The 26730-nt window shown below is 35.3% G+C and overlaps 1 protein-coding gene across 4 annotated transcripts in view; it reads right to left on the bottom strand.

Moving 5' to 3' along the window:
• LOC149543895 (histidine--tRNA ligase, chloroplastic/mitochondrial-like) overlaps positions 1–25376 on the bottom strand; it is a 146317-nt gene extending 120941 nt beyond the window's left edge. The window contains exons 1-5 of one of the 4 annotated variants that reach the window (XM_089798549.1): positions 24997–25376; positions 9948–10135; positions 9770–9865; positions 5832–5920; positions 5586–5715 (exon numbers count right to left, since the gene is read on the bottom strand). In XM_089798549.1, the coding sequence (XP_089654675.1) occupies positions 5586–5715; positions 5832–5920; positions 9770–9865; positions 9948–10135; positions 24997–25183 (690 nt within the window). In that variant the 5' untranslated portion in view covers positions 25184–25376. The remainder of the gene's footprint in view (positions 1–5585; positions 5716–5831; positions 5921–9769; positions 9866–9947; positions 10136–24996) is intronic. The other 3 variants (XM_089798550.1, XM_089798551.1, XM_089798552.1) reach the window with 3 other exon arrangements.
• Positions 25377–26730: the final 1354 nt, after the last annotated feature.

The following is a 26730-nucleotide window of genomic DNA, read 5'->3' as shown; positions in this document are numbered from 1 at the left end:
CATTTGCGGAGCTTGCCAAGCAGGGAAGCAACATAAGACACCATTTAAGGATGGTGAATCATGGCGGGCATCTAAAGTACTCCAACTGGTCCACGCAGATGTATGTGGTCCTATGAATACTTCTTATGTTACTGGGAACAGGTACTTCTTACTCTTTGTGGATGATTTCAGTCGCAAAATGTGGGTATATTTTCTTAAGCAAAAATCATATGCTTTTCCTGTATTTCAGCAGTTTAAAGCCCTAGTAGAAAAAGAGTTTGGTTCCCCCATCTGTACTCTTAGGACCAATAATGGGGGGGGATTCTATTCTTCTGCTTTCTCTGCCTTGGCATTAGACGTTAGTTCACCACACCTCACACCCCTCACCAAAACGATGTTGTAAAGCATCGAAATCGTACCATCACAGAAAGGGCTAGGGCTATGCTAAAACATAGAAATGTTCCCAGAAAATATTGGGCAGAAGCAATATCCACAGCTGTCTATCTTCTTAACCGGTCACCCACCCTTGCAGTTAACCATAAAACTCCTGAGGAAGCCTAGTCTGGTCACAAACCTAGGATCAACCATTTGAAAGTTTTTGGCTCTCTAGCGTATGTATGGATTCCTGATGCCAAACGCACTAAGTTGGATTCCAAAAGCCAGAAACTCATGTTTACAAGATACAGTCACACACATACGGCCTACAAACTAATTGATGTAAATACTGATCATCTAATCTTCAGTCGTGATGTTGTGTTTGATGAGGAACTCGGACCATTTCAGCTCTGCCTCCCCGCCGCATTATGAGATTCAGTCTTCAGCAATCTCTAACTTGGGTCCTATTTTATATGAGTCATCTGATGCTACTAATACACCACCTCAACCACCTCCAGATACTACAGCTCCTGCTCCTTCTCCTCATCCAGCTATTCCGACAGCCTCTAATATTGGCTCCTCGACACTTCGGCCAAAATGGTGGGCTCAAACAATTAGTCATCTTCGTCCTGATGAACTCATTAAGGGAAGAACCTCCAAAAATAAGAGCATTCAGCATAACACAATTAATGTTGCTCTTATGGCCAACATCCACAGTATCCCTAAGCCCCAAACATATGTAGAGGCCAAAGGAATTCCAAAATGGGAACAGGCAATGGAAGCTAAGCTTCAAAGTCTTCAAAAGAATCACACCTGGATTCTTTCATATCTCCCTCCTGGGAAGCAACCCATTAGCTGTAAATGGGTCTATAAGGTCAAGTACCATGCCAATGGTATCTTGGACAAATCAAAGATTCACCCAACGCGAAGGCATTGACTATGAGGAGACCTTTGCCCCGACAGCCAAGATGAGCACTATTCGCCTGCTTCTTGCCATTGCAACTCAATATGGTTGGAAAGTTCATCAGATGAATGTGAAGAGTGCTTTTCTCAATGGTGAATTACAGGAAGAAGTCTACATGATGCAACCCCCAGGTTTCAAGGTTGTCGGTTCAGAACCAAATGTATGTAGACTCCAAAAGGCCCTCTATGGTCTTAAACAAGCCCCTCAAGCTTAGTACATAAAGATTGATCAGTACTTGGTTGCTCAAGGATTTTAGCGTAGCCCGTCAAACAGTAATTTGTATATTAAACACTCTGGTAATGATATTCTTTTTCTTGTTGTCTATGTGGATGATTTGATCATTACTAAGAGTTCAGAACATTTGATTTCAAAAATCAAACAGGATCTATGCAGAACTTTTGATATGACAGATCTCGGATTGCTTCATTATTGTTTAGGTATTGAGGTTTGGCAGACTCACAACAGTATTTTTTTGTCTCAGTCCAAGTATGCCAGAAATTTGCTTGACAGGTTTCGAATGCAAGACTGCAAACCTGCCTCCACTCCTATGGAGATTGGTCTGAAATTGTCTGCACAATCTGATATCTCCTCCTGTAGATGAAACACTCTTTAGGCAACTAGTAGGTAGTCTTATCTATCTTACTACTACTAGACCTAATCTCAGTTTTGCGGTTAGCCACATCTCACAATACATGACGAACCCCAAGACTAATCATTGGATTGCAACGAAACATGTGTTGCGCTATGTACATGGTACTTTAGATTATGGTCTTCTTTACACAAGGAGTGCTACTCCTCAACTCAATGGATTCACCGATTCTGATTAGGCCGGCTCAGTTGATGATAGGAAATCTACCTCTGGCTGTGTTCAATATCGAATTTGCAGCAGTTACCTAGACCAGTAAGAAGCAAAAGGCACAGGCACTCTCCTCTACAAAAGCAGAATATCGAGGAGCTGTCAAGGCAGCTTGTGAAGCAGTTTGGCTCTGTTAGATGCTTGCAGAAATGCATATTCCTCAAGCAGGTCCGACTTCTTTGTTTTCAGACAATCAGGGAGTCCTCAAACTTGCCAAGAACCCCGTGTTTCATGAACGAACCAAGCACATAGAGCTTCATTGCCATTACAGCTGACAGTTAGTAGAAGATGGATCTATTCAGTTACTCTATGTCCCTACCTCAAAGCAACCAGTAGATATTTTCACAAAACCCCTTGGTCCTGAAAAGTTTGTTAAATTCAAGGGATCTATTGGTGTAGTAAATAGATTGAGCATTAAGGGGGGGTATTAGAATAATCTTTATGTTTCTTCTTAATGCTCACTATTGTATCTTATTGTATCTCTGTAAATATTAGAATGTTTCTAATGTTTAGGTATAGTCTAGAATAGAATGTTTCTATTCTATTCGACTCTCCTCTTTGTATATATAGATCATTTGATCTCTGATTAAGAAGTCAAGTATTCTGCCATTTACGTTTGTAACACGTCAAAGGGGTGGGAGCATTGTCAGAAAAGAATGGGGCACAGGGGCACCACCATCACTGGGCAAATAGGTATCAATCTTGAATCACCATGGCTAAGGGTAAACAACTAGGCAAGGAAGAGTGTATGTTGGACAATACCATGAGCTATTGGACAATCAATAAAACATTAAACACTTTAACATAATCAAAATAGATACCTTTAATGGTTTATGTTGACATACTTATCACTTCAAATTAATACATATATTTGTATGTGCTCATAAGTACAAAAGTATGGTGCCACCATAGTATTAAATTATACAAGCTCATCTCTATACATAAATATGCGTATACCTTGAGAGGATATGAAGATAAAATAATCTCCCAAGTATACATTTAGAAATGTGTATCCTAATAGATATAACCTTGGACAAAATAATAATATGATGTCACCATTCAAAAATTTTATATATATATATGTCTCTATAAGAGACGAGGAGTACACTTGGCATCTCTTTTTAAAAATCGGTGAATCAAGAAGCCAACTATCTTTTTTATAACTACTACCAAGAGTCGCAGCTTCTTTCAAGCCTCTATATTATTTCCGTATGTCTTCTTGCTCGACACAAGTCTGAGAACCAACCCCAAATTTTGTAGCTCTACCCCTGTTCCCTCATTTCTTTGCTTTCCTTATTTTTGCAACTCGCATTGAAGATGAATCGGAGTTACTGATTTTGTCATTGAATGGTCTTCAACTTTAAGCTCTACATTTTGAAACTCAAACTTCAAGAGCCAATTGTTCGAAGTTAAGCAAAGTTCCATATCTTTCTTTGATCAGGTTACATGATCAGCTTTCCCAAATCTTATTTGGTATATGTTGTGCATTCGACAGTATAGATACAAGGATAGTATCAATGATTTCTAAATATAGATGCTTGACTGTGATATTGAATAGCACATTCGATAAAGCCATCTCACTATGTTAAGTCTAAACCAAATACACGTCATGCTAAGATTACCTCTTTGTTTTAGTTGGTTTTCCAAATTCAAGTTTTAGTTCTCTAAAGTTCCTTAAGTTAAGTTCTTGAGTCTTAAGAACTGTATTGTGACAATACTGATTTTATATTATTTTTCCCATTAGCTGAGTTTCAACAAATAAGTTGATATACTCTAAGATTAGACACCCAGGACTCACCCAGCTGGTTGGCCAAGAAAGAAGGTGAAGAGGTGGAAGAAAGTTCTGCAAGAACAAGAAAAAGGAATCAGATTTGATATTAACATTTTATTACTTTTAAAGAAACTATTCAATAGCTCATGTTGTCCAGTTCATATATTCTATTGTCAAATCGAGTGGTGGAATTAAATACCAGGATGCTCAGTGATTGGACAAGGTGTTTCTTGTCTATTCTGGGTAGGGAGGATCTTTCTAGTTAGAGAAAGTGTGGGGATAAGTTTATGGTCCATGGTTGGGAGGTTAAGCCCCTGGCAATGTTTCCCCTCTCCACAAGATGTCAAGACGTGCATCAGACAAAGATAAGCATTTTCAAACATTTATTGGTAACTGGTAATTTACTTGTATGATGTTTATTCAAGTAGAAGATAAGATGGATTGATTTATATCATCGTTTCAATTATTTCCTTAAATGAAAACAACTCTCCTCGTCAATGTAATTGGCACCTAGTTAGATCGGTGGATCTTCCAACTGAACATGGAATATATCTATATGCGAGAGATAGGTTTATCTGATGGATTATTATTTTAGTCTTCCATTTATTTGAATAATGAATGAGCGTATTTCCCTAACTGGATGTTATTGCCATAGTTAGCAATGGAAGAAGAAGAGATGATACAATGGTATTTGATGCCCTAAATGATAAAATAGTATTTGATGCCCTAAGCGATACAATGGTAATTGATGCTGTAATTGATATAGTGGTATGTGATGCCCTAAATGATAAAGTGGTATAGTTAATTGTTCCTAAGTGATATTTATGGATTAACCTAGGTTTTGCAAAAGCATCCCTAGACGGATTTCTGTGTTGAATCCTATAGTATGTAGATTTTAAATTCCGTGTTAAATTCATTAATGGTGTCTTCAATTGTTAGTTAAGAAATTTTCTATTTAACTAACTATAACCATTAATCTCATTCACATGAACATAACTGATATAATTGTCTTCCTATTAATACGAAGTAATAACTATATTTCTTTGATATGCTAGTTGCTAGTTAAGACCCGAGAAAAGAGGATGTTTCAGCAAGCACCACTAAACTTCTCACCAAGATCCACATAGCCATATAGTATAACTATGGAATACCAACTTCCAATCGAGATAACTATAACCACTAATGGATTATCATAGCCCCCACCACAAAGGTGCAAGAGATCACATACAAGAAGAAAAGGCCCATTTATCACACAGCCAATGATGATTAAATGGCTTGCCAACAAGCCCAAATGACTCTTGTTTTTTGGCTTCAAACCCCTTATTTTCTCTACTCTTAAAAAAGAATGGGGCCGTTTTTTAGTTTTCAAATACGGCACTGAAGTTTGATAGGGGTACCATCCATATGGAAACAAACACATGCACACACCCGTGCATACACTCATACACACATAGAAGAGCACACACATCGTACAAGCACACGCATACACTCACATAGTAGAACACACAAGCACACTTGAGTAGGTGAATCCACATACACAAATGCCCATAACTATGTCCACACACTTGTACATATAAAAAACTTTAAAAAATAACATATTTCCATACATCAAGGAAAATTATCAATTCCACAATTCTTACCTCTATACTTGAGATTCCGATTATATCCATATTCCATTGGTAATGTTCTCGACGACGTCCCCTAGTTGTTCTTTCATAACGCCAACACTGTCCTATTGCAAACCATTTGAGAGGGAATGACAAAGCTTTCCTGCATTATAAACACTTTAAAATCCTAGATTATTGCATCACCTAATAGAAGAAAATAAAAGTGAACTAGAACATTTGAATAATTATGAAATGATAATGTATAAGTGTGAAGGAGACCCTTTTTGCAAAACTAGTCGAGCTAAAGAAGGTGTAATCTCTGGTCTTAGAGCAACACGCCGACCACCCTTGTCTTCAAAATTGTAGAGCTGTGAAAATAATCAAAAAAATTAGATAATTTAAATAGAAGACATTTAAGCTAAAAATTGTTTTAAAAAAATTATTATACATTTTTAAAAATTCAATACTTGTAGATATGTTTGTCTACAATATAAGTACATCACCAACCAAATGTCATTGTGATTCTTGTTAGTGATGTCACTCGGCAAATTTAAAAGTCAAATATGGCATTTCATCGCTTCTATACATCTATTCAGTTCTAAATTTATAGTTTCACCTTTATCCAAGAGTGATTTATCATTGCTTGTATATGGTTGGGGTAAAATTACTTGTGTATTTATTTCAATGGCAGACAACAGACACCATTATAAAAAGTAATTGATTGAGGTAAAGTTATTTTTAAATAGTTATTTACCATGGGAGACAGTATTCCCACTTTGACCTTGTTTGTTTCCATTCTACTCTACCCCAATCCTTGATCTCTTTAACATCCACAAACTCTTATCAAAAAAAAAAATTATACTCCAAAATGCTTCAAATAGATTGACCTGTGTACGTTTCTTGACATGATCATAAAGTCAATGCTACAATCCTACATGCCAGATCTTTTTCATTGTCTCTTTTTTTTATGGACCGGCAAATATCTTATTTATGATACAAAGCTCCTCTCACAAACCTAGTAAGAAAGAGATTAATAGTGTATAGTAAAAACTTGCACTCAAACATTGTTATCAGCATAGTTATGAGACTCAGACTCGTCAAGCATAACTTGGACTCAAATACAAGATCAAATACAAGACTTGGCAAAGTGAAAGATCCCAAGAAATCTAGAGATTTTAAAGGATTTAAAACATGTTTCATGGACCCTTTATTAAATAAATCTTAAAGGCACAATAACATCATCAAATGGAAGCTAATTTGATCACATTAAGTATAAATGCAAATTGTAATGAATGAAAATAGCACACTTGGATATATAAATATTGTCAAATGTACACAAAAATCATGGAATGTGAAACCCATGACATCAAACATTCCAAACAAATATCAAAACAATAACCACGAGTCTATGGATCAGAGGATCTTGCATCCTTCCTACAAAGGCATTGAAGGTAGGTCCTGGGTGATGCAGCAGCCATTACGTATTTTAACTATGACTAAGCAGAGATTTACAACAAGGGATATGTATTATGTATTATGTAGATTTTTATGACCACAATCAATCATTGGCCTGTTACTTGCTTAGACTTGTTTGATGATGGTTTTGGTGCATCACCCAAAATATGATTAATGATAACAGTGCTCAAAGGGGTTTGAGGGTGAGAGAAAGAGTTAGAGCAATAGGTCTGAATCTCGCAGGTGAAAGGCAAGAATGAGATACAGAGAGGAACAGAAAGGGGATATAGGAAGAGTGCTGGGAAGAGAAATGGGTCTATAGTTCAGTGGAGATGAGGAGAGTGAAACAAGAGAGTGAGAGAATGTTAATAGGAGCTAGCCAATTACTTAAATTTGATAAAATTTATAAGATATAAAAACTAGAATTTGCACGACAACTCCTAGAGATCTGAAACCACTCTCAAACATCCAACCAAAATATACATGAAATACTTAGACGTTATATTTCATGTATATACTCTGGTAAAGCGAATGAGATTGACTTGAAGACAAACATGGGGAGTTGACTGTTATATTTCTTGTATATTCTGGGGGCATGTCAAAAACAAAAAAGCATTGAAATTCTGTGAGTTTTGAAAAAGGAAAAAAAAAAAAAATGGCTGACTTTTAGAACACTCGGTTGAGGTTGTCCACACCCAGATGGCGGGGCTCACCAAACTCGACAAATCTAAAGAATCTTGCAGGCTCAGTAAATCTGTCCCAGCCTCAGCTGAGTCCAGGTTCAAGCCCTTGGGTCTCACATGGCCCATGATGTGCTGAGTCTGGTCAAGTTCGTGCAAGTCTCACTTTTAATTTGTTAAGTGAATCCATGGTTGACCACAAATTGTTTTTGAAGTAAAGGAACGAAGATTTCATTGCAAAATTCACCTTTCTGTCAGAATAATCTAGTAACCTGTTCTAAATTATGTAAAGTGAAAACCAGGAAGTTCAACCACACCTAAATATGTTGTTAACACATGCACTTCCCAACTTAAATTTGTTTCTCCCTTCCTCCCTAGGTTCTTTAATCATAATTTTTTATGGCAACTACAACAATGAAGAGTTCAAAGGTACAAAACAATTCAGAAGTATTTTTGGTTCAAGGAATGTACATCAATACGATTAAAAATACAAGTTAGTAAAAGCATGTGAACAAGTTGTGTTGAACTTAAATTGGATCAGATCAGATTGTGATTATTTTACTTGAAATATTTGAATGACAACTTTCAAAATTGGAAAAGCAGCATTATAAAGAACCATCTGTCTATAAAGGGCTGATTTCTATGCTTTTGACACTTAACAAAATACAGAAATATGAAAGTCTTCTTAACTCGCACAAACTCCCGACAATGCATACAACATCATATGTAACACAAATGAAATAATGTTCTCAAACTGAAAGGAACATATGAAAACATGCAAAACAGAGTTCCCACACCGTAAAAATGGGACAGGTATCCAACCATAAAACTGAAGAAACCCTCGAAGGGAAGAAGACTCCAGGAAGTGTGTATTTTTTGCCTAGGGCTGCTATAACAGAGATGATACCCATGATAAATCACCCAGAGTATTCACTGGAACATCAAATAAAGACTATGCTCTGCCTCCAACTTAATATTACTCTATCTACTCTCGAAGCAATACCACTGCACAAGCAAAAACTAGAAGTTTGTACCCAGAGCCAACCTTCAAACAATTTTTACACTCATATAGACCCCACTCAATCTCTTGTCAGAGAAAAGTCAAAATGTATTCATGTGAAGCATTTTAACTTCAAAAATATTTCAGATTCTAGCTTCAGCCTGTATCAGAACAATTTTTTATTTAGTATTTTACTAATAATTAGTTTTCCACAAGTTACAGATTCACATAGTGTGCTGCCTGTGTAAGTGGAAAATGCATCAAATTTGAATTTTCAGGTACATTCGGTGTCTGTTATCTATAACAAAGTTGTCAGCAATGTACTAGACCACCCTTTAGATCTTATATCACATTCAACCACCTATTGTTCACTGTTTCAATCAATTTGGCAGTGATTTCTTCCAAGTCACATTTTCAAATTAGCATTTCCAGGTACATTTGATGTCTGCAATCTATAAAAAAATTGTCAGCAATGTTCTGGACCGCCCTTTAGATCTCCTAACCGATTCAACCAACTATTGTTGAGTATGTTTCAATCATTTTGGCAGCAATTTCTTCTCAGAAGTCACATCCTGAATATTTTAATCCATATTGACCATAATGGTCCAACATGTTTGACCTACTTTACACATCAACAACAATAATGCAAAATGGGGAGTTGAAAGCAAAGAAATGGAATAACGAGACAAAGGGAATACTGTCAAACAGAGAGTAATGACATGCAATGACAAAAAAACTACCACCAAATAATAAAAGTAAATAACCAAAAAGAGAAAATATTTCATTTATACTTATAGTAATCCGATTCAAAATGGGTGGTCAGCTGTGCCATTTCTTAAAAAGGATAACGAGCATTTCAGTAAATACTTTTAAATAAAGTAATGCACAAGAAGTGATTTCAATCTTACTGGTTTTACATAAACAGTTGTGGCTGGGTGAAGAGAGGCAAGTTAATTGATCTAGTAATACTCTAACTTTATACAAAAGGTCAAAAGGTACGTTCTTACTCCTACAAAAGCATTATTAAAATATTCCTTCATTTAAATTTTGTCTCACTCAAAATGTACATCAATAAAAATCACCTGTTCAGTTATCTCTTCCCCTGCTTTTCTCACAAATAGTGCTTCAGACTCCACAACAGGAAAATCAACTTCTTCAAATGCAAATAATCTGGAAACCTTCAACAGGCACAACAGTTTTAACCATGTCTGAGAAGATTATGAAGTCTGAGGAAATTTGATAAATATGGACAAGCTTCACCTCTCGAAACTTCTGAAAGAGCCAATTGCGTAGGCGCATGTCCTCTGGTGGAAAATCTCTAGTTCCACGTGGAGGATTGACATCAATGACTTCCCCATGCTTTGAAGGAGCATAAGCAATAGTTGCTTGCCCAGCCTTCTTTTCTTTAATGCAGGCTTCTTCTTCCTCCATATCAGTATTTGTTGACACTACAGCACCCAAATTCAGAATATTAATGAAAATCTAAATTTTATATTTGGATGCAAAGCAATTACTTATTTTAAACTTAGGAAATCTCTGCGTAGTACAACTTTACCAAAAAAGGAAATCTTTACTTCAATAACTCAAATAAAAGTATCATCTTCAAAAAGGATGGAAACTGGAACCCATTGTTCAACGAAGAAAGTATAGACCTTTAACCATCAACTACTGCAAAATGCAATAATTGCATCTAAGTTGCTGGTACAGGTATTGGATGCAGGTAAACCAGTACGGCAGTGTATATCTATTTATAAACACAAAAACTTTAAAAATTTTAAGAAATGTACAGAATTATTAAGACCTAATTACATTTGACAGTACGACACTTCTCCATTGATCAATGCCAAATGCCAAAATGGCAGTGATAAAGATCAATGCCAAAAGCCAAAAATGGTAGTGTTAAAGATAAAGTCATAAATAACAAATGCCAATTGATAGTTTATAATTTCAATATTAAGTCGTGCCATATAATATATATCGCATGCCCTCGAAAAGGTCAAATGAGAAAAGAAAGAGTGAAGAGAGCAAAATGATCTTAATATTGAGTGAACAATGCATTTAGGGGTGCTTTAGGGTTTTTGGATGCCAAAAACAAAAACAGGTTATAAAATGTCTTTTTTTGTTACTTTTGGCACACTGCGCATTTGGGTACCCCGAGTATACATGGGTATGCCCAGGCACAAACCCTGGGCACACCCAAGTGTACCCACGGGCATAACTGATACAGGGGCAGGGTAGGTTCTGGGTGTACTCAGTAACTTGGAAATGCATAGGTTCTGAATGAATGGAAGCAGGAAGTATCAATACATCAAGAAAGTATAGACCTTTTACCATGAAGTAATGCAAAATGTAGCTGAACAGCATGTGTGGCTTCAATAAATGTCAAGGAAATCCAGAAATCTCAAGTAAGTATATTATGAACCAACTCCATTACCTGATACTCCTAGTACCACTATTGTTTCATGTATCTCACATATCAGGGATAGATACGAGCAGACACATGATAGATATGTAACCAGTACAACTGGATATGCCATGATGTATCAGGATATAGTAGCATCATATCTTGATAAATCATGTTGTATAGGCAACATCGTATTACATGCCCCCTACAGCCACCTGGATACACCATGATGTATCTCAATACCCATATATGAATAGATTATAACATACCCACAACTTTACCACCCTGTAATTGGGTTGTATCCAGCCATATCGATATTGTTGGCATCCAAGATTTAATATGATTTGTCTCAATATTTTCATTGCAATAAACTGTACACTTTTGGTTTTGTATATATTTAGCTCTGTATGTAATTTTTTTTAATTTTCTTTTGGTATAGAAGTATTCCTTACCTATCAATTTGGTGGGCTCTCTAAAGCTGTGGCATATACCTATCCTGGTAAATTGTAACTTGACAGAAGTAAAAACTAATGAAAGCAAAAGATATATCTCAACCTTTTTTTCTTGCATTCCCTGACACTAAAACAGAAGTTCTTTCCTACCTATTACGATGACAGATGCTTGTTTTAGATAATTATAAATCATAAAAAAAATCAGTTAATCTACTTCACTCTTGTAGTAATATACTAATTCAGCAGGTTTGCCAAATTTTATTGAAAATCTCAGAGTCCAACAATTTTTTAAATAAAAGCTAAAAATCATTCAAAATTGTTATAACAAAGAAGCCCAATGAACTTTCACTGTATTTGCTTCTTCCAGCTGAATAGAAACACCTCATCTGTATAATTCACTTTGATGAGGGACAAATTGGGCCTAGGGATGAAGTCCGAGCATCGAATTTGCAAACACTTAGATGGGCACTTGAAGTGATAAAAACAGGATTACTTGCTATTGCTTTCAGGTAGAGATTGTACCACCTTGTTTGCAAGGCTTGTTTGCAAGGCAGCTATATAGAGCATTTGCAGGGAAAGAGGCACAAGAAACTACTTCAAGAACTAAAGCGATTAAACAGGTCAATGATGCAGTTTATGATTCTGGGAGTAATCAAATATCCAAGGGCAGAAGTCTTTCTTATCACTGGGGGCACACGTGATGATAACCCAAGGGTAGAGCAGGATGAGTGTCATTCAGCTGGGCTATAAGAAGCCATTGTTCAGTCAAGAAAGCTTAGGCTTCTTACCAATCAACTATTGCAAAACACTAGCTGAACAATATTGGCTTGTACAAACGACAACAAAAGCTAGAAGTCTCAAACTAAAAATGCTGCAAAGGAAAGGCTAATTCTAGCTGCAGGTACATTACCAGATACTTCACTGCCACTATTGAGGAGGCAAAACAAATTGAAGTTGCAAAAAAATTAGCTAAAAGGAAAAGGAATCGGACTTGGAAATTGTTTACTTGAGGAAAGAGTTGGAGAAAACTAATGACCAATTGAATCGAAGCATGCAGTTTGAAAAAAGTACCAAAGATCACCTTTCATCAAGATTGACCTTGGCTTTGAGGAAAATCAAAAGATGACACAAGTTCTGAGGCTACAGAACTACCAAACAAGATGAACGAAGAAAAGCCTAAAGGCTATGTCAATGCGCTAAAACTCTATCAATAGTAGCAACAAGAACGAAGTAATATCTCAGAAAAGAACAGCATCCCTTGCATAGGCAACCATGAGAGAATCAGAACATCATTCCCACCAAGGCAGTCTCATATGTCCAAGTTCCTTCATTCCTTCTTTGGCTATTGTGTCTTTTGCAATTAATTTGGTCATAAAGTAGTGGATTGTATAATACGTACGAGAATGACTTTGGTTTTAACAAGGGGAACTCTAGCTCATTGCCCCTCTAATGGACTACGGCATCATGTGCTATAAGTGCAACAAATTGGAGCGTACAACACATTATCGTATGAGTGATTTTGTGGAACCTCCAAGACAAAACAAAGAGGATACTTGTGACAAGCAAAAGGATGAATCAACAAAAGCTTTGAAGATGCAGAAGAACGAAATGACATAGAAATCCATGCTAGTGCAAGCAGCCCTCCAAGCTCAAAAAAAAGAAAAATCAATTGTATATTGACAGAGGTTGCTCAAGAAAAATAATAGGAGATAAAAGCATGTTCCTCACTTTAAAGGAAATAAATGTAGGCACCATTAAGTTTGGAGATTATGCTATTGAAAGGATAACAAGAAAAGGTAATCTTAATATTGGCGATAAAAAGACTGAACATGTGTTATATGTTGAAGAATTGAAGCATAATCTTCTAACTGTAAGTCAATTGTATCCCCAAAGGCACACTCACATTTCATCCTAGTGGTTGTAAAATCAGAGAGGCAAGAACAAGAAAACTTATTGCAGATTCAAGTAAAACTGCAAACAGTCTTTACATCCTTAATGAAATCAAAGAAGAAAGATGCTACATGGGACAAGAAGATGAGAGTTGGTTGTGGCACAAGAGGATAGGATGCTTGAACTTTGACAATATTGTGAAGATCAGCAATAAGCAAGCCATAAGGAACATGCCAGACATACAAAATCCTCCTAATACTATCTGCAAACAATGTTAATATGGAAAGCAAACAAGGACAAGGTTCAATTGAATCAAAGGAGTACTTTACATCAAATCCTTTGGAACTTATACATGTTAATTTATGTGGGCCAACAAGGACAAAAAACTTGCAAGGAGAGAGCTATTCCACGATATTAATTGATCATTATTCCAAGATGACTTGATTTAGATTTCTAAAAGAACAATCTAAAGCTTTTGAGAGGTTTAAGGCATTCAAACCCTTAGTCGAGAATGGAACTAGGCTGACAATCAAATGTCCAAGACCGGATAGAGGACAGTACATTTCAAATGAATTTAAAGAATTATGTGAACATCATGGAATAAGAGACAATATTCAGCCACAAGAACTTCACAGAAAAATAGAGTTGTTAAGAGGAAAAATAGAATAATTCAAGGAATGAAGAGAACCATGTTAAAAGAGTCCAAGCTATGTGACACTTTTTGAAGAAAAGTAGTTTATAAGGCAGTCCACATTTTGAACCAAGCACAAATCGAGATTACAAATAGTAAAACTCTGTTGGAAATTATTGTCATTGATGTCAAAAGGCACAGTTAATTTGCGCAACACAAGAGGCAAGTTAAATATATTGTTGCATAATTATCTTCACATGGGTTGACCCATGCTTTGGTGTAATAAAAGATTAAAATGAGATACGAAAATGAGGATGTGCCTCTTGGTGAAGATGTGCCTTTTGGAAGATATTAATCTTTTGTGCGTCAATACAATTCTTAGGTGGTTGAGCATATCTATCTTGCTTGGTCTCCATTTGTGATAGTCATTTTTCTTTCAGGAGATTTCTGTGCTTGTGGGCTTGAACCAATAACTCCAACAATATATGCATGATAATTATTTTGAAAAGATAAAACACTATGTTAAAATATCGTAGCGTCAGTCAGTATGAAAGGATGAAACTGATAACTGTGTATGCATGCATGTATACCAGTTCACCATGTGAACTGATATACATGCATACATACATAATCATATATATGATCTAAATAACTATCCTTTCCATCAGCAATCTGACTCTGCATAATTTGCCAAGTATGAAACCTGTGATTATCTCTTGAAATCATGCAAATCAATCAAGCATTGTTTAAGTATATATTCATTGCTTTATAGAGATCGATCTTGACTTGTTATCCAAACAAACACTAATGAGTTTGGTGTTAATATTAGTTAACTGCTAACACCCAATTAGGATTGGGGCTGTTGGAAACTAATCATGTTGAACCGTCATGACTCCTTATTCTAGTTAGGCATTACCGCCCTCTCGTAGGGTTATATATATGGATGAAAATGCAAGAGATAGCACCGTCAAAAATAATAAATAGTACTATCTCTGCCTTTGAATATCAGAGGACAAGCAAAAGTATTATCTTCAGAATTTCCATCTCAGATGTGAACATTAAATTTGTATTGTGAGAGCTGATACCTGCATAATAAGAAAATCAGATCAGAATTCTGGAAGTTGTATAAATTGGCAGTCTGCTACTAAGTTTACCAGTACATTTACATGGTACCAGAGCCAAGTTAGGAAGATCAAAGATAAACTTGAGAAATCAGACTACCTATGTTGATAAAGTTTTGTCACACTTCCATCACTTAGAATGACAAATCCAATCCAATTTAAGGATCGCCTTGAGGGTACCAACAACTTCATAGCGTGGAAATTAAGAATCATGATGATATTAGATGATATTAGTAGATTCATATGTAAAAGATAAGAGGACAAAACCTGAGGATGAGCTAGAAGAATCCCAATGGATTGAAAATAACAAGGAAGCTATGAAATTGATAGTGGATTCTGTGAGAGACCACATAGTACCTATACTAGCAAAGCAAACAATTGCATACCTCATGTTAAAATCTCTAGGGAGCACCTTCGAGATAAATAATACAGGCAGAACCCTTACACACAAAACACAGCTGAATCACATAAGTGTGAATCACAGAAAATCTGTGACTGCCTACTTCATGAGAATAATAGACTTAAGGGATCAACTATCAAACATTGGGCACGAGATAGAAAGCAAAGAATTATCCCGAATAGCTCTAAGCGGACTACCCAAACTCATAGGAATCATTCAAACAAGGCATAAGTGCAAGGTCAAAACTCCCAAAGTTAGACTGCCTAAGGTCCGACAGTCTGCAAGAAGAAGCTAGGTAGTTACCGAATGAAACCAAACAAAAATCCATAAATGAAGACTTTGATGATTTAAATGCCAAACACCATAAGAAAGGGTAGAAGAAGAACTTCAAAAGGAAGAAAAAATTTCATGGAAAGGGCAAGGAAAGGAGAGATGCTTCACAAGTCCAATGTTTTAGATGTGATAAATATGGACATTATGTTGCCAAATGCCCCAAGAGACAAAAGAAACAAGTATCCTATGCTAAAGTCAGAAAAACAAATACATAAAAAGGATCCTAAGAAGTTCCTATTCTAACTCATGTATCAAATAAAGTCAATACTTGGGTGATTGATAGTGAGTCATCTAGACATATCACTAAATTCCAAGAACATCTAGATACTATGGTTGAAGAAATTGAGGAAGAGGTGACCATCGGAGATAACTCCGCACATCCTATAAAAGGAGTGAAGACCTATAACATCAAATTAGATACGGGCATCACTATTCAACTACAAGATGTACTATTTGTACCAGGAATTAAAAGAAACCTAGTATCTATATCTGCCCTAGAAGATAATGGATATAGAGTCACCTTCATGAATGAAAAAGTCATGACATGGCCAACGAATGCTACTTTTTAGAAGGCTAAAACAATAGGTGTAAGACATGGATACTTATACAAACTTTGCATTCAACCAAAACAAGTGCTCATTCATGAAACCTATGACTCCAATAAAATCTGGCATAGAAGATTAGGGCATATACATTTTTGAGCCCTAACATCTATGGATAAATTAGTGACAGGACTTCCCAAACTAAACGCAATCCATAATGGGACATGTAAGGGGTATGCTTTACGGAAGAATGCTAAAGGATCCTTCCAAAAAAGTTTAAGCAAAATTAAAAATCGATTGGAATTAGTCCACTCAGACTTATGTGGACCTATGCCAACCCCATCTATGGGAGGGTCTCTATATTATATAACTTTTGTGGACGATTTCTCTAGAAAGACTTGGATCTACTTTATGAAATGCAAAGAATCTAAAGAGATCCCTAAGAAATCCAAAGAATTCAAGGCCCTAACAAAAAACTCATTTGGAAAGAAAGTTAAAACCCTAAGAACTAACAATGGGTAAGAATTCACTTCACAAATCTTTAAAGAATTTTATATTAATGCCAAGATTAAGAGAGAGTTCATTGTACCCTATAATCCTCAACAAAATGGTGTAGCTGAGAGGAAAAATAGAAACATTGTGGAAGTTGTAAAGTCAATGATGTATGACCAAAATCTTGATACTTCATTTTGGGCAAAAGCTTCAAGAATGACATTCTACATACAGAATAGATGTCCTCATTCACATCTTGATAAGAAAACACCAGAAAAGGCCTTTGCCTTGATAAAACTTGATATAAGCCATCTTAGGATATTTGGGTGTCCTACATACATACATTTACCTAAAGAGAAATGGACAAAATTAGAACTTTCTAGGAGAAAGGGATTTTTGTAGGTTACAATGAAACTTCTAAAGGCTACAAGATATAGTATATACCTACTTGATCAAATCCAAGTAGAGCTGAGCAAAGATGTCACCTTCGAGGAAGACATTGTCTTCAAAAGGTCAAAGAGCTCAGATCAGTTAGAAATTCAAGACTCGCTTGAGAACATGGAGGAAGAACCTACTTATGAGCCTCAAGGGGAGCAACCAGAAGAAACCCCTAATGAAAACCATACTAATCCTAAAATTCAAAGGAAGCAAAATCATAATATTAACAAAAGAAAACAACCACTTTGGGCTAGAAAGGTTGTTGAGGAAGCAAAAAACTTTGCTGCACCGAAAGGCACTTTTAGAGAGAGTAAGAAGCCTAACATATTATCAAACTACGTGGCACCAATGAATGAGATTATAAATTGAGAACCTACTAGTGTAATTGAAGCTCTTAAACACCAAGTATGGAAAGATGCCATGACAGAAGAGTATCAGTCCATTCTAAAAAATGATGTGTGGGATATAGTACCTAGACCTAAAGGGAAATCCATTGTCTCCTCTAAATGGCTCTTCAATATTAAACATGCTGCAGCCAGCAGTATAGAGAAACATAAGGCATGTTTTGTTGCCAAAGGTTTCTCATAGAAGGGGGGAATTGATTACAAGGAGACATTTGCACTTGTTGCCAGATATACGTCTGTTAGAGCAATTATAGTCATTACTACAGCTAAGGGCTAGAAGATACACCAGATGGATGTAAAGACGACATTTTTGAACAAGACTATCAAAGAGGAAGTCTATCTAGAACAACCTAAGGGTTTTGTGATTCATGGTGCAGCATCCCATGTATGCAAATTGAAGAAAGCCATGTATGGACTCAAACAGGCTCCCAAAGCCTAGTACGAGAGAATTGATAGCTAGCTTATAGGACTAGGTTTCTCTAAGAATGATGCAGATCCAAATCTCTACTTTAAAATTATTAAAAGTGACATGGTAATATTAATTATATATGTTGATGACCTACTAATGATAGGAGAAGATCACCTCATTACTCAAAGCAAGAAGGATTTGGCTTTAGAATTTGATATGAAGGATTTGAGTATCCTACACTACTTTCTAGGATTGGAAGTCTGGCAAAAACTTGATTGTATCCTTCTAAATCAAGGAAAATATACCATTGATATTCTAAAACAATTTGAAATGCTAAACTGTAGGCCTATGTCCACACCTATGGAAACAAAGTTACGCAAGTCGAAAGAGGCAGCAATTGAATCCAAATTTGCAAATCCTACCCTCTATAAACAAGTTATTGGATCCATGGTGTACCTAGTTAACACACGACTTGATATTTGCTATGCAGTGAATGCCTCGAGTCAATTTATGTGTGAACCACGTGAAATACAGCTTGTTGATAAACACATATGACATACCTACATGGTACTATTGGATATGAGCTAAAATATAAAAATGTTGATCTAGACTTATATGGATACTCAGATTCAAATTGGGTCAGAAGTGTGATTGATCAAAAGAGCACGTCTAGATGTTGTTTTAGTTGGGATCAACCCTAATCTCTTGGATAAGTAGGAAGCACTCTTCCGTAGCACAAAGTTCTACTGAAGCAAAATACAATGCAGCCACCATGGGAGATAAAGAAATGGTATGGCTTCGAAAATTGATTCCGAGATTATTTGGAAAATTCTTGAAACCTACTACTATCCCCACTGTGATAATCAAAGTTGCATCAAGCTCTCAGTGAAGCATGCTTTCCATGATTGATCCAAGCATATAGAGATTCCTTATCGCTGCGTGAGGGATATGGTTGAAAGGAAAGCAATTCGGTTGGAACATATTTGTACAAATGATCAAACAGTAGATATCCTTTTTGTAGAACTATTTATGGATTTGATTGTGTATGTTTTTTTATGATCAACGTTTCGGATCACACTCTGTGATCCATCATTAGGATGAGAGTATGTAAGAATACAAAAAATAATCAAAGCCTCTCTCCAAAGTTAAAGTGGAGCACTTCAGAAAGAAACTTCGTATGGTTGAAATGTAATTCATTGAGACTAAATCTCAAAATTTGTTCTATCTGTACTAAAATATATTTTTAAGATGTTTAATGTGTAAACTCTTGTCATATGTGTGACTCTATCACTGTATGGGCCTCCCCCTATGTACTGAAAGGTGGCGATCTTTTTGATAATGTACACTTGACTTCGACATTGTAAGGTGACAACTTTACAATGTCTACTATCATGACGAGTATCATGCTGACTTGATATTCATGGAATGTCTTGATAGTTAATATCTCTCAAACTAATCAATCAATATCATGCTGACCTGATATCTGTTGTAGATCGTCTTCGACATTGTAAGGTGACAACTTTACAATGTCTACTATCATGACGAGTATCATGCTGACTTGATATTCATGGAATGTCTTGATAGTAAATATCTCTCAAACTAATCGATCAATATCATGCTGACCTGATATCTGTTGTAGATCAATTTGGTCTTAATGAGATAATGATGGTGGACATTGCGTGACGTGTAAGGTCCGTGGACATGACAAGACATGCTATGGTAGACATCATGCAACATGGTGTCAATGCACATACCATATCTAGGATATACAAGTAACATGTGGACTTGATATTTTGTATACTTCTTGATATCACGTGGTAGTGATATCTAAACCAATTCATACCTTGTTGTGTTCCCTAGCTAAAGGGGAGTGTTAAAATATGGTAGCGTCAATCAGTATGAAAGGATTAAACTGATAACTTTGTATGCATGCATGTATACCAGTTCACCATGTCAATTGATATACATGCATACATACACAATCATGTATATGATCTAAATTACTATCCTTTCCATCAGTAATCTGACTCTGCATATTTTGCCAAGTATGAAATCTACGATTATCTCTTGAAATCATGCAATTCGATCAAGCATTGTTTAAGTATATATTCATTGCTTTATAAAGATCGATCTTGACTTGTTATCCAAACAAACACTAATGAGTTTGGTGTTAATATCAATTAACTGCTAACATCCGATTAGTATTGGAGCTGTTGGAAACTACTCCTGTTGAACCGTCATGACTCCTTATTGTAATTAGACATCACCACCCTTTCATAGGGTTATATATATGGATAAAAATGCAAGAGATAAAAATAATAAATAGTACTATCTCTGCCTTCGAATATCAGAGGAAAAGCAAAGTATATTCTTCAGAATTTCCATCTCAAATCTGAACATTAAATTAGTATTGTGACTGCTGATACCTGAATATTAAGACAATCAGATCAGAATTCTGAAAGTGGTATAAATTGCAGTCTGCTACTAAGTTTACCAGTACATTTACACCCTAAGTCTGAATTGAATTGGTATTACATTGATGAATAAAACTAAGAAGCACAAACTAACAATTATAACTCCAGTAAAAGAATAACTTGCCCACAGATGTTAGACTAATGGAAGCAGTTTACTACCCAATAGGTCCAATGTCCCCATTTCCAATGCCCCAGTTTTTGCCCCAAAATAGCAATTCCAAGTAAAAGGAATCGAATAGAGTTAGTCATATCATTTGTTGATTGTGCAATAAGATAAAACATTGTTGAGACCCTACAATTATGTTAGGCAATCACTGAAACATAGTATAAAACATGTCTTTCCTACTAGTGTTAAGAGCATTGACTCAAGCATATGATGGAACTTGTTTCATTGTTGGAGATCCTTGGAAAAGCATATAAGGTGCTTTGAGCTTATTCCAAAACATCAAGCCCAGGAGCACAGAACACCTGTCATTCGGACTCCCAACCACGCTCGAAGTTACCACTTCCTGAAAGGAACTTAGGTGCTACTTGCATTGCACGTATGCATTCCATCATAATGTGCACAAGGAATTCCCTTAAGGCTTTTACCAAGAACCCATCCCCATTATGAAGCACCAGTTGGGAGATCATACAAGGTGCCTTGAGCTGTTCCACCCAACCTAGGAGAACAGAGAGACAACCATTCTTCAGCCTCCCAGCCCCATGTGGGATGTCTCTACCGGAATGGTTTCCTAGCTAATTGCATTCCTCATGCAATATCTCCTCACCATAATGGAACAGTGGATTGGCTAAAACCTTTACAGGAATCGTCATCATTATCAAATATGGATTTATTAGAAGCAATAGATTATCTATGTACATTCCTACTTCCTATCAGATGGAAGACAGATAATAAATCTGCCAATTCATATTGCAATACATTATACTTCATACTAGTATATTAAAAAGGTGTATAAGCTGCTGATTGATATTTATGTATTCTGAATTTGCAATCCGTATTTAGATTGAATGCTAATTGATCTTCCATCTGTCTTGCTTGCTGTTCTATTCTGCAAGATATCTGACTTTGACTTCCTTTCATTTATCATGTGCCCTTCAAAGCTTGGAATGAATTCTCCCTTATACCTCATTGGTGGAAGGACCACCACCCTTCATAAGAATAAGTCACCACTTTTTGTTTTTACCTTTGAGAATAATGTATTATTCCCCAAATGATCTCCTCTTTTTATCTCCTCCTCAAATGAGAACTTCTCCCCCATATATGCTCCAATGTGAGGGAGAGTTGCACCTCTTCATAATGACCACAACCTTTCGCAATTACCACACTTCGAAAGGGTCACAACCCTTCATCATTATTGTCCCTCAAAAAGAGGGACCTCCATATCTTCTTCCCATTCCTTTTTTCTTCCATTAATGCTTGCTTAATTCCTTTTCTCCCTTCTTTTTTCCTTCCTCCATATATCCCCCTTCAAATGAACCCTTCTCCCTTTTATATATTATGCTAAAGAGGTCACAACTCTTTATTGCATGCCTCTTGACCTCTCATTAAGCTTAATTAATTTGTACTCATACTACATTATATTTTATTATTTTTAGTTTTATTATTATTTTTAATTATTAAATCCTATTTTAGAAAGGGAACATTACAAGTACAATAAATGAGGATACTTTGGTATCCAACAATAGAATAATGTACTCTTCATCAAATCACATGGCCCCATCGCCAAATCCATACCATGTTGAACCCCAATCATGAAACCAAAGCATAGAATTTGAGAAGACGCTCAACAGAAGGCAACAACGTGATTGATACTAAGCCTTTAGAAGTTGTCAGCAATCAGACTTGACCAATAAAGGATTTTGGTTTCCTACTTTCCAACTGCAATTGGCATTTAGAATAGGGCCACGTGAAGGAGTAGCCCTCCTATAGTTCCCTGATGAAGAATGCTTTCTTATTGAACAATAGAATAATTTGACAAGGGTTAAAAAATAAGAAATCCAAATATTATTATATGATTATAGGACCGACTACAAAAGATTGTTGGAAATGTAAAGATAAACAACAAATGTAGTTTTTAATGTCACTATCAAGCAAGCCAATAAATTAGAGTATGAGAACCCCTTGTGGAAGAAAATAAGGGGATTGTTTTTCTATCCACCTTACATATATTGTTCAATGATGTGTACAACATCAACTACAATGGATTTGAAGACATGCCTCCTCTATGAAATTAACATGCCTTCAAAATCAAGCCACTATTATATTTGAAACTAAGCAGTCACATTTTGCAATTAGTCAAATACATGAACAGCTAGAAAAGACAATGTTGTACAAGAAGCACTGAAGAAACCCCATCTTTAGGAGTTTTTTTCTTTGAATTCTTATATATGTGGATGACTTAGGATGGAACTTCCAAATTAAAATCACTTCTTTCAAAATCCCCTTCCAACAGTTTTGGACTTCTATTCTTTGAATGAATTCTGATTTGTTCAAGCATGGAAACATCCAATCTTCTTTTTTATCTCAAAACCAAACAAAAAACTACACCTATTCTACCCGAGTTGCAAATTAAAAAACAGCAACTTGATTGTCCATATCACCAATTTGTGATTTTCCAAGTGTAGCCGCAACTAACTTTGTGGGTAATATTGAGGGGTTCGAAATCAAATGAGATTGGCATTGCGCATCCAATATTTTTTTTTCCAGAAAAATCAATTGAATTTGCATAGGGTCAGTCTCTATCTACATTGCCTAGCTTGAAGTGACTTTCTAATAGCACAAGAGTCGCAGCAATCTAATATATTTGTTTAGAGAACAACCCTCTACATTTTTGAAATTTTTCTAAAAATCTCTAGATCTAAAATCAAGGTTCTTCCACTTTTGCCCAAATCACTGCTTTGATACTAAAATAAGCTCCAAATAAACAAAAAAAAAACCCACACTAACATAGATGCAAACTAGGTAGGTGGCATCACACCAAGTAGGAGAAGAAGTTCTTCCCCTGCCTGGTGTGGCATCGTCCACATCTATAGTAGGGTACATCACACTACCATAGACAAAGACATAGACATCACAAGAAGTGGGAGAAGTTCTTGCGCCACATGGTGTGATGTCTATGTCTATGTCTACAGTAGGAGACATCATACCAGGTAAGGGAAGAATCTTTTCCCCTACCTGCTGTCACATTTGCACCTGCATCTGTGTCTATGTATACATCTACCTCTATATCTATGTCTATCTCTATCTCTATCTCTATACCTATATTGTATATGTGTATATTTATCTTAGGTTATGATTGCAGGATTCAAATCCAAGATTGCACTATATAAAGAAGTATTTATTTGGTAAGATGTAACCCTAACCCTAATTTGTTGTCATTGTTATTTACAGGGCAAATTTGTGGACAAACTAGGTGTGGAACATCACACCAGGTAGGGGAAGAACAGCTTCCAACAGATTATTGATAAATGCCTCGGCACCAGTTCAAACTTCACACAAATGAGTGAGCCAACAATGGTAATATCCCCATTAAGAATCAGATATCACAAATCCCAAGGTTAACACAGCCTAAGTGCAAAAACAATAGGATTTGCATCTTGGGTTTTCTGAATGCTTGTGGTTGCATGTCACTTCTGCTTGAACTTTGAATTTAAGATTATTTCTGTTAGCTTTATTTGTGCTATGGCCGAATATCTTAACATTCAAAATATTTGCAACCTCTATATTCCACCTTGGCCAAATTTCAAGTTAAAAAACCTCTACTACTCCTATTTTCAGGGGCAAGATATTTAAGAAATCGCTCCGGTATCATTATATCTGGCCATTTTAAAAGTGAATGTGCTTTCATAATCGTAAATAGGTTAATTGACTTCCATGCATTGTGAATAAATTATCCATTGACCCAATACAGTAAGCTCAAGTTCTAAAACTTTCATGACAGCGCCCAAAATTGAAAAACTTTCACGAAAGAGCCCTCGCTGCGATTGGGAAAACCAGTGCAGCAACTAGTGGCAACTAGTTTGATGATTACACAACAAACGGAGAACTTGGGAAAACAAGAAACAAAAATATACATTACCCAATTGGTTTTATGACAAGAATTGAGCTTAAACACCTCGAAAAGATTGAAACTGTATACGCAGTAGAAAACCCATAACGATGAATTTGTCATAATATATAACGATGTCTAAGAGAGGTCTTAAGTCGCCCACTCAGTTAAAGCAATGAATAAAAAATCAGAAAACTGAAATTGAAAACATCTTAGAAGACCCGCATTGACAATTCTGTGATAAAACAAAAGGTATTGAGATCGTACCTGCAGAAACTCCATTTCCTGTGCAAAGGCATCGACCCCAGCGAGGTCCAATGGGCGGAAGCCTGATGTTTTTAATGGTGACGGATGGGGAAAGAGGAGTTTTACTAAGGAGGCATCTACTGGTCGTACACAATGCACCATTTCCTCCCACCATTATACCTCTCACCACGACAGAAATAACCGCCATCGATATGACTGTTATATGTCCATAAGCTTATCTATTATAAATCGTACCGTTGAAGATCCTCTGTTATAATTAGTGGGTTGCTCAAATATGAGGCCTGAGACTAAACATTGAGTACCTATCTCGCATTAGGAATTTGAACGTTGTTTTTTCAGATTTTATTTTGACCAATTACACACGTATTCGATTTACAACTGGTTCTTCTGTGAATTTTTAGTTTTTTGTAGTTTTTTAATATTATGATATTAATCATAATAATAACCAAGCTCCGTCATTTCTTCTTAAAAAGAAATATTTCTGTACGGTTGCAGAATTTTAAATAATAATAAGGGTTTAAGTTTTTGTTTTTTTTTTTGGTTTTTACCCTTTTATCAAAAATAGCACAATTTCTTAAATCTTTCAATAGAATAAAAGAAAATATGTGTAATAACAATTAATGGAGTGTAAATATAAGTAACAATAGTTAACATTGGTATTACCTTTTGTGCAGATCTTATGCCTTCTAATTGGTTAAGACATACCTCTTTGTGTATTACCTCCTCTACTTTGAAGCATAAATGCAAACCCTCGCTATAGAAAAGTCAAGAAAGATAGTAATCAGTGTAGTAAATGAACAATTGATACTCAACATTATACAAAATAGACAACTATCAAAATACTAACAATTGAAATTCCAATTTGAACCTCATTCATAAGAATATGCAAAATACCTTTCACTGTGTGAGTCTTCTCAAATTTGTGATCTTTTTAAATACTCTTGTCCTATATTTATAGGCAGAAGTTCAGCATATGAGAAGATTTATGCATAGTTTTCTAGACAACTTTGAAATGTTTAAACTAGTAGTTGCATGCTTTTGTGCTTGCAACGATAAGTGATAGGTGCTCGATAATAACATTATTTTTTTAATCTTATGCGACCAAATTAAATTATTAATAATTTTTAATTTAAATAACATAATATCTACTAAAATATTTTTAATGGATTAATAAATATTATTTATTTAAATTCAATTTATCAAATATGAAAAAAAATCATTTTAAAAAACTTCATCAAAAAATCATCTCTAACAAATATTCTATTGATTAAATAAATTATAAAAACTTAAAAACAATATTTAAAGAAAAAATAAACTAATATAAATAAAAAAATTAAAATTGAAAAACTTAAACTTAAATCAATTTTAGAAATCTAAAGTTAAATAAATAGATATCACAACATGAGTTAATGTGGAGATCACAAGCAATTATTTTTTTTAAAAATAAGAAAAAAATAGTTAAAAGTGAAGATTTAAAATATAATCTTATGTGAACAAATTAGATTTTTAATAATTTTCAATTTAAATAACATAATATTTACTAAGATCTTTTAAATAGATTAATAAATATTATTTATTTAAATTTAATTTATCAAATATGAAAAAATTAATCATTTAAAAAAACTCCATAAAATAATCTATTATGAAAAATTAATAAGAGAAATATGAAAAAATAGGTGTCTCTAACAAATGTATATTCTATTTACTAAAGAAATTATAGAAATTGAAAAATAA

Source organism: Cupressus sempervirens, chromosome 8 (genome assembly GCF_028749045.1).
Source record: "Cupressus sempervirens isolate cs-2001-9-10 chromosome 8, ASM2874904v1, whole genome shotgun sequence".
Classification (NCBI taxonomy): domain Eukaryota; kingdom Viridiplantae; phylum Streptophyta; class Pinopsida; order Cupressales; family Cupressaceae; genus Cupressus; species Cupressus sempervirens.
Note: the sequence above shows the minus strand (reverse complement) of the source record. Positions and strands in the feature narration are given on the sequence as shown.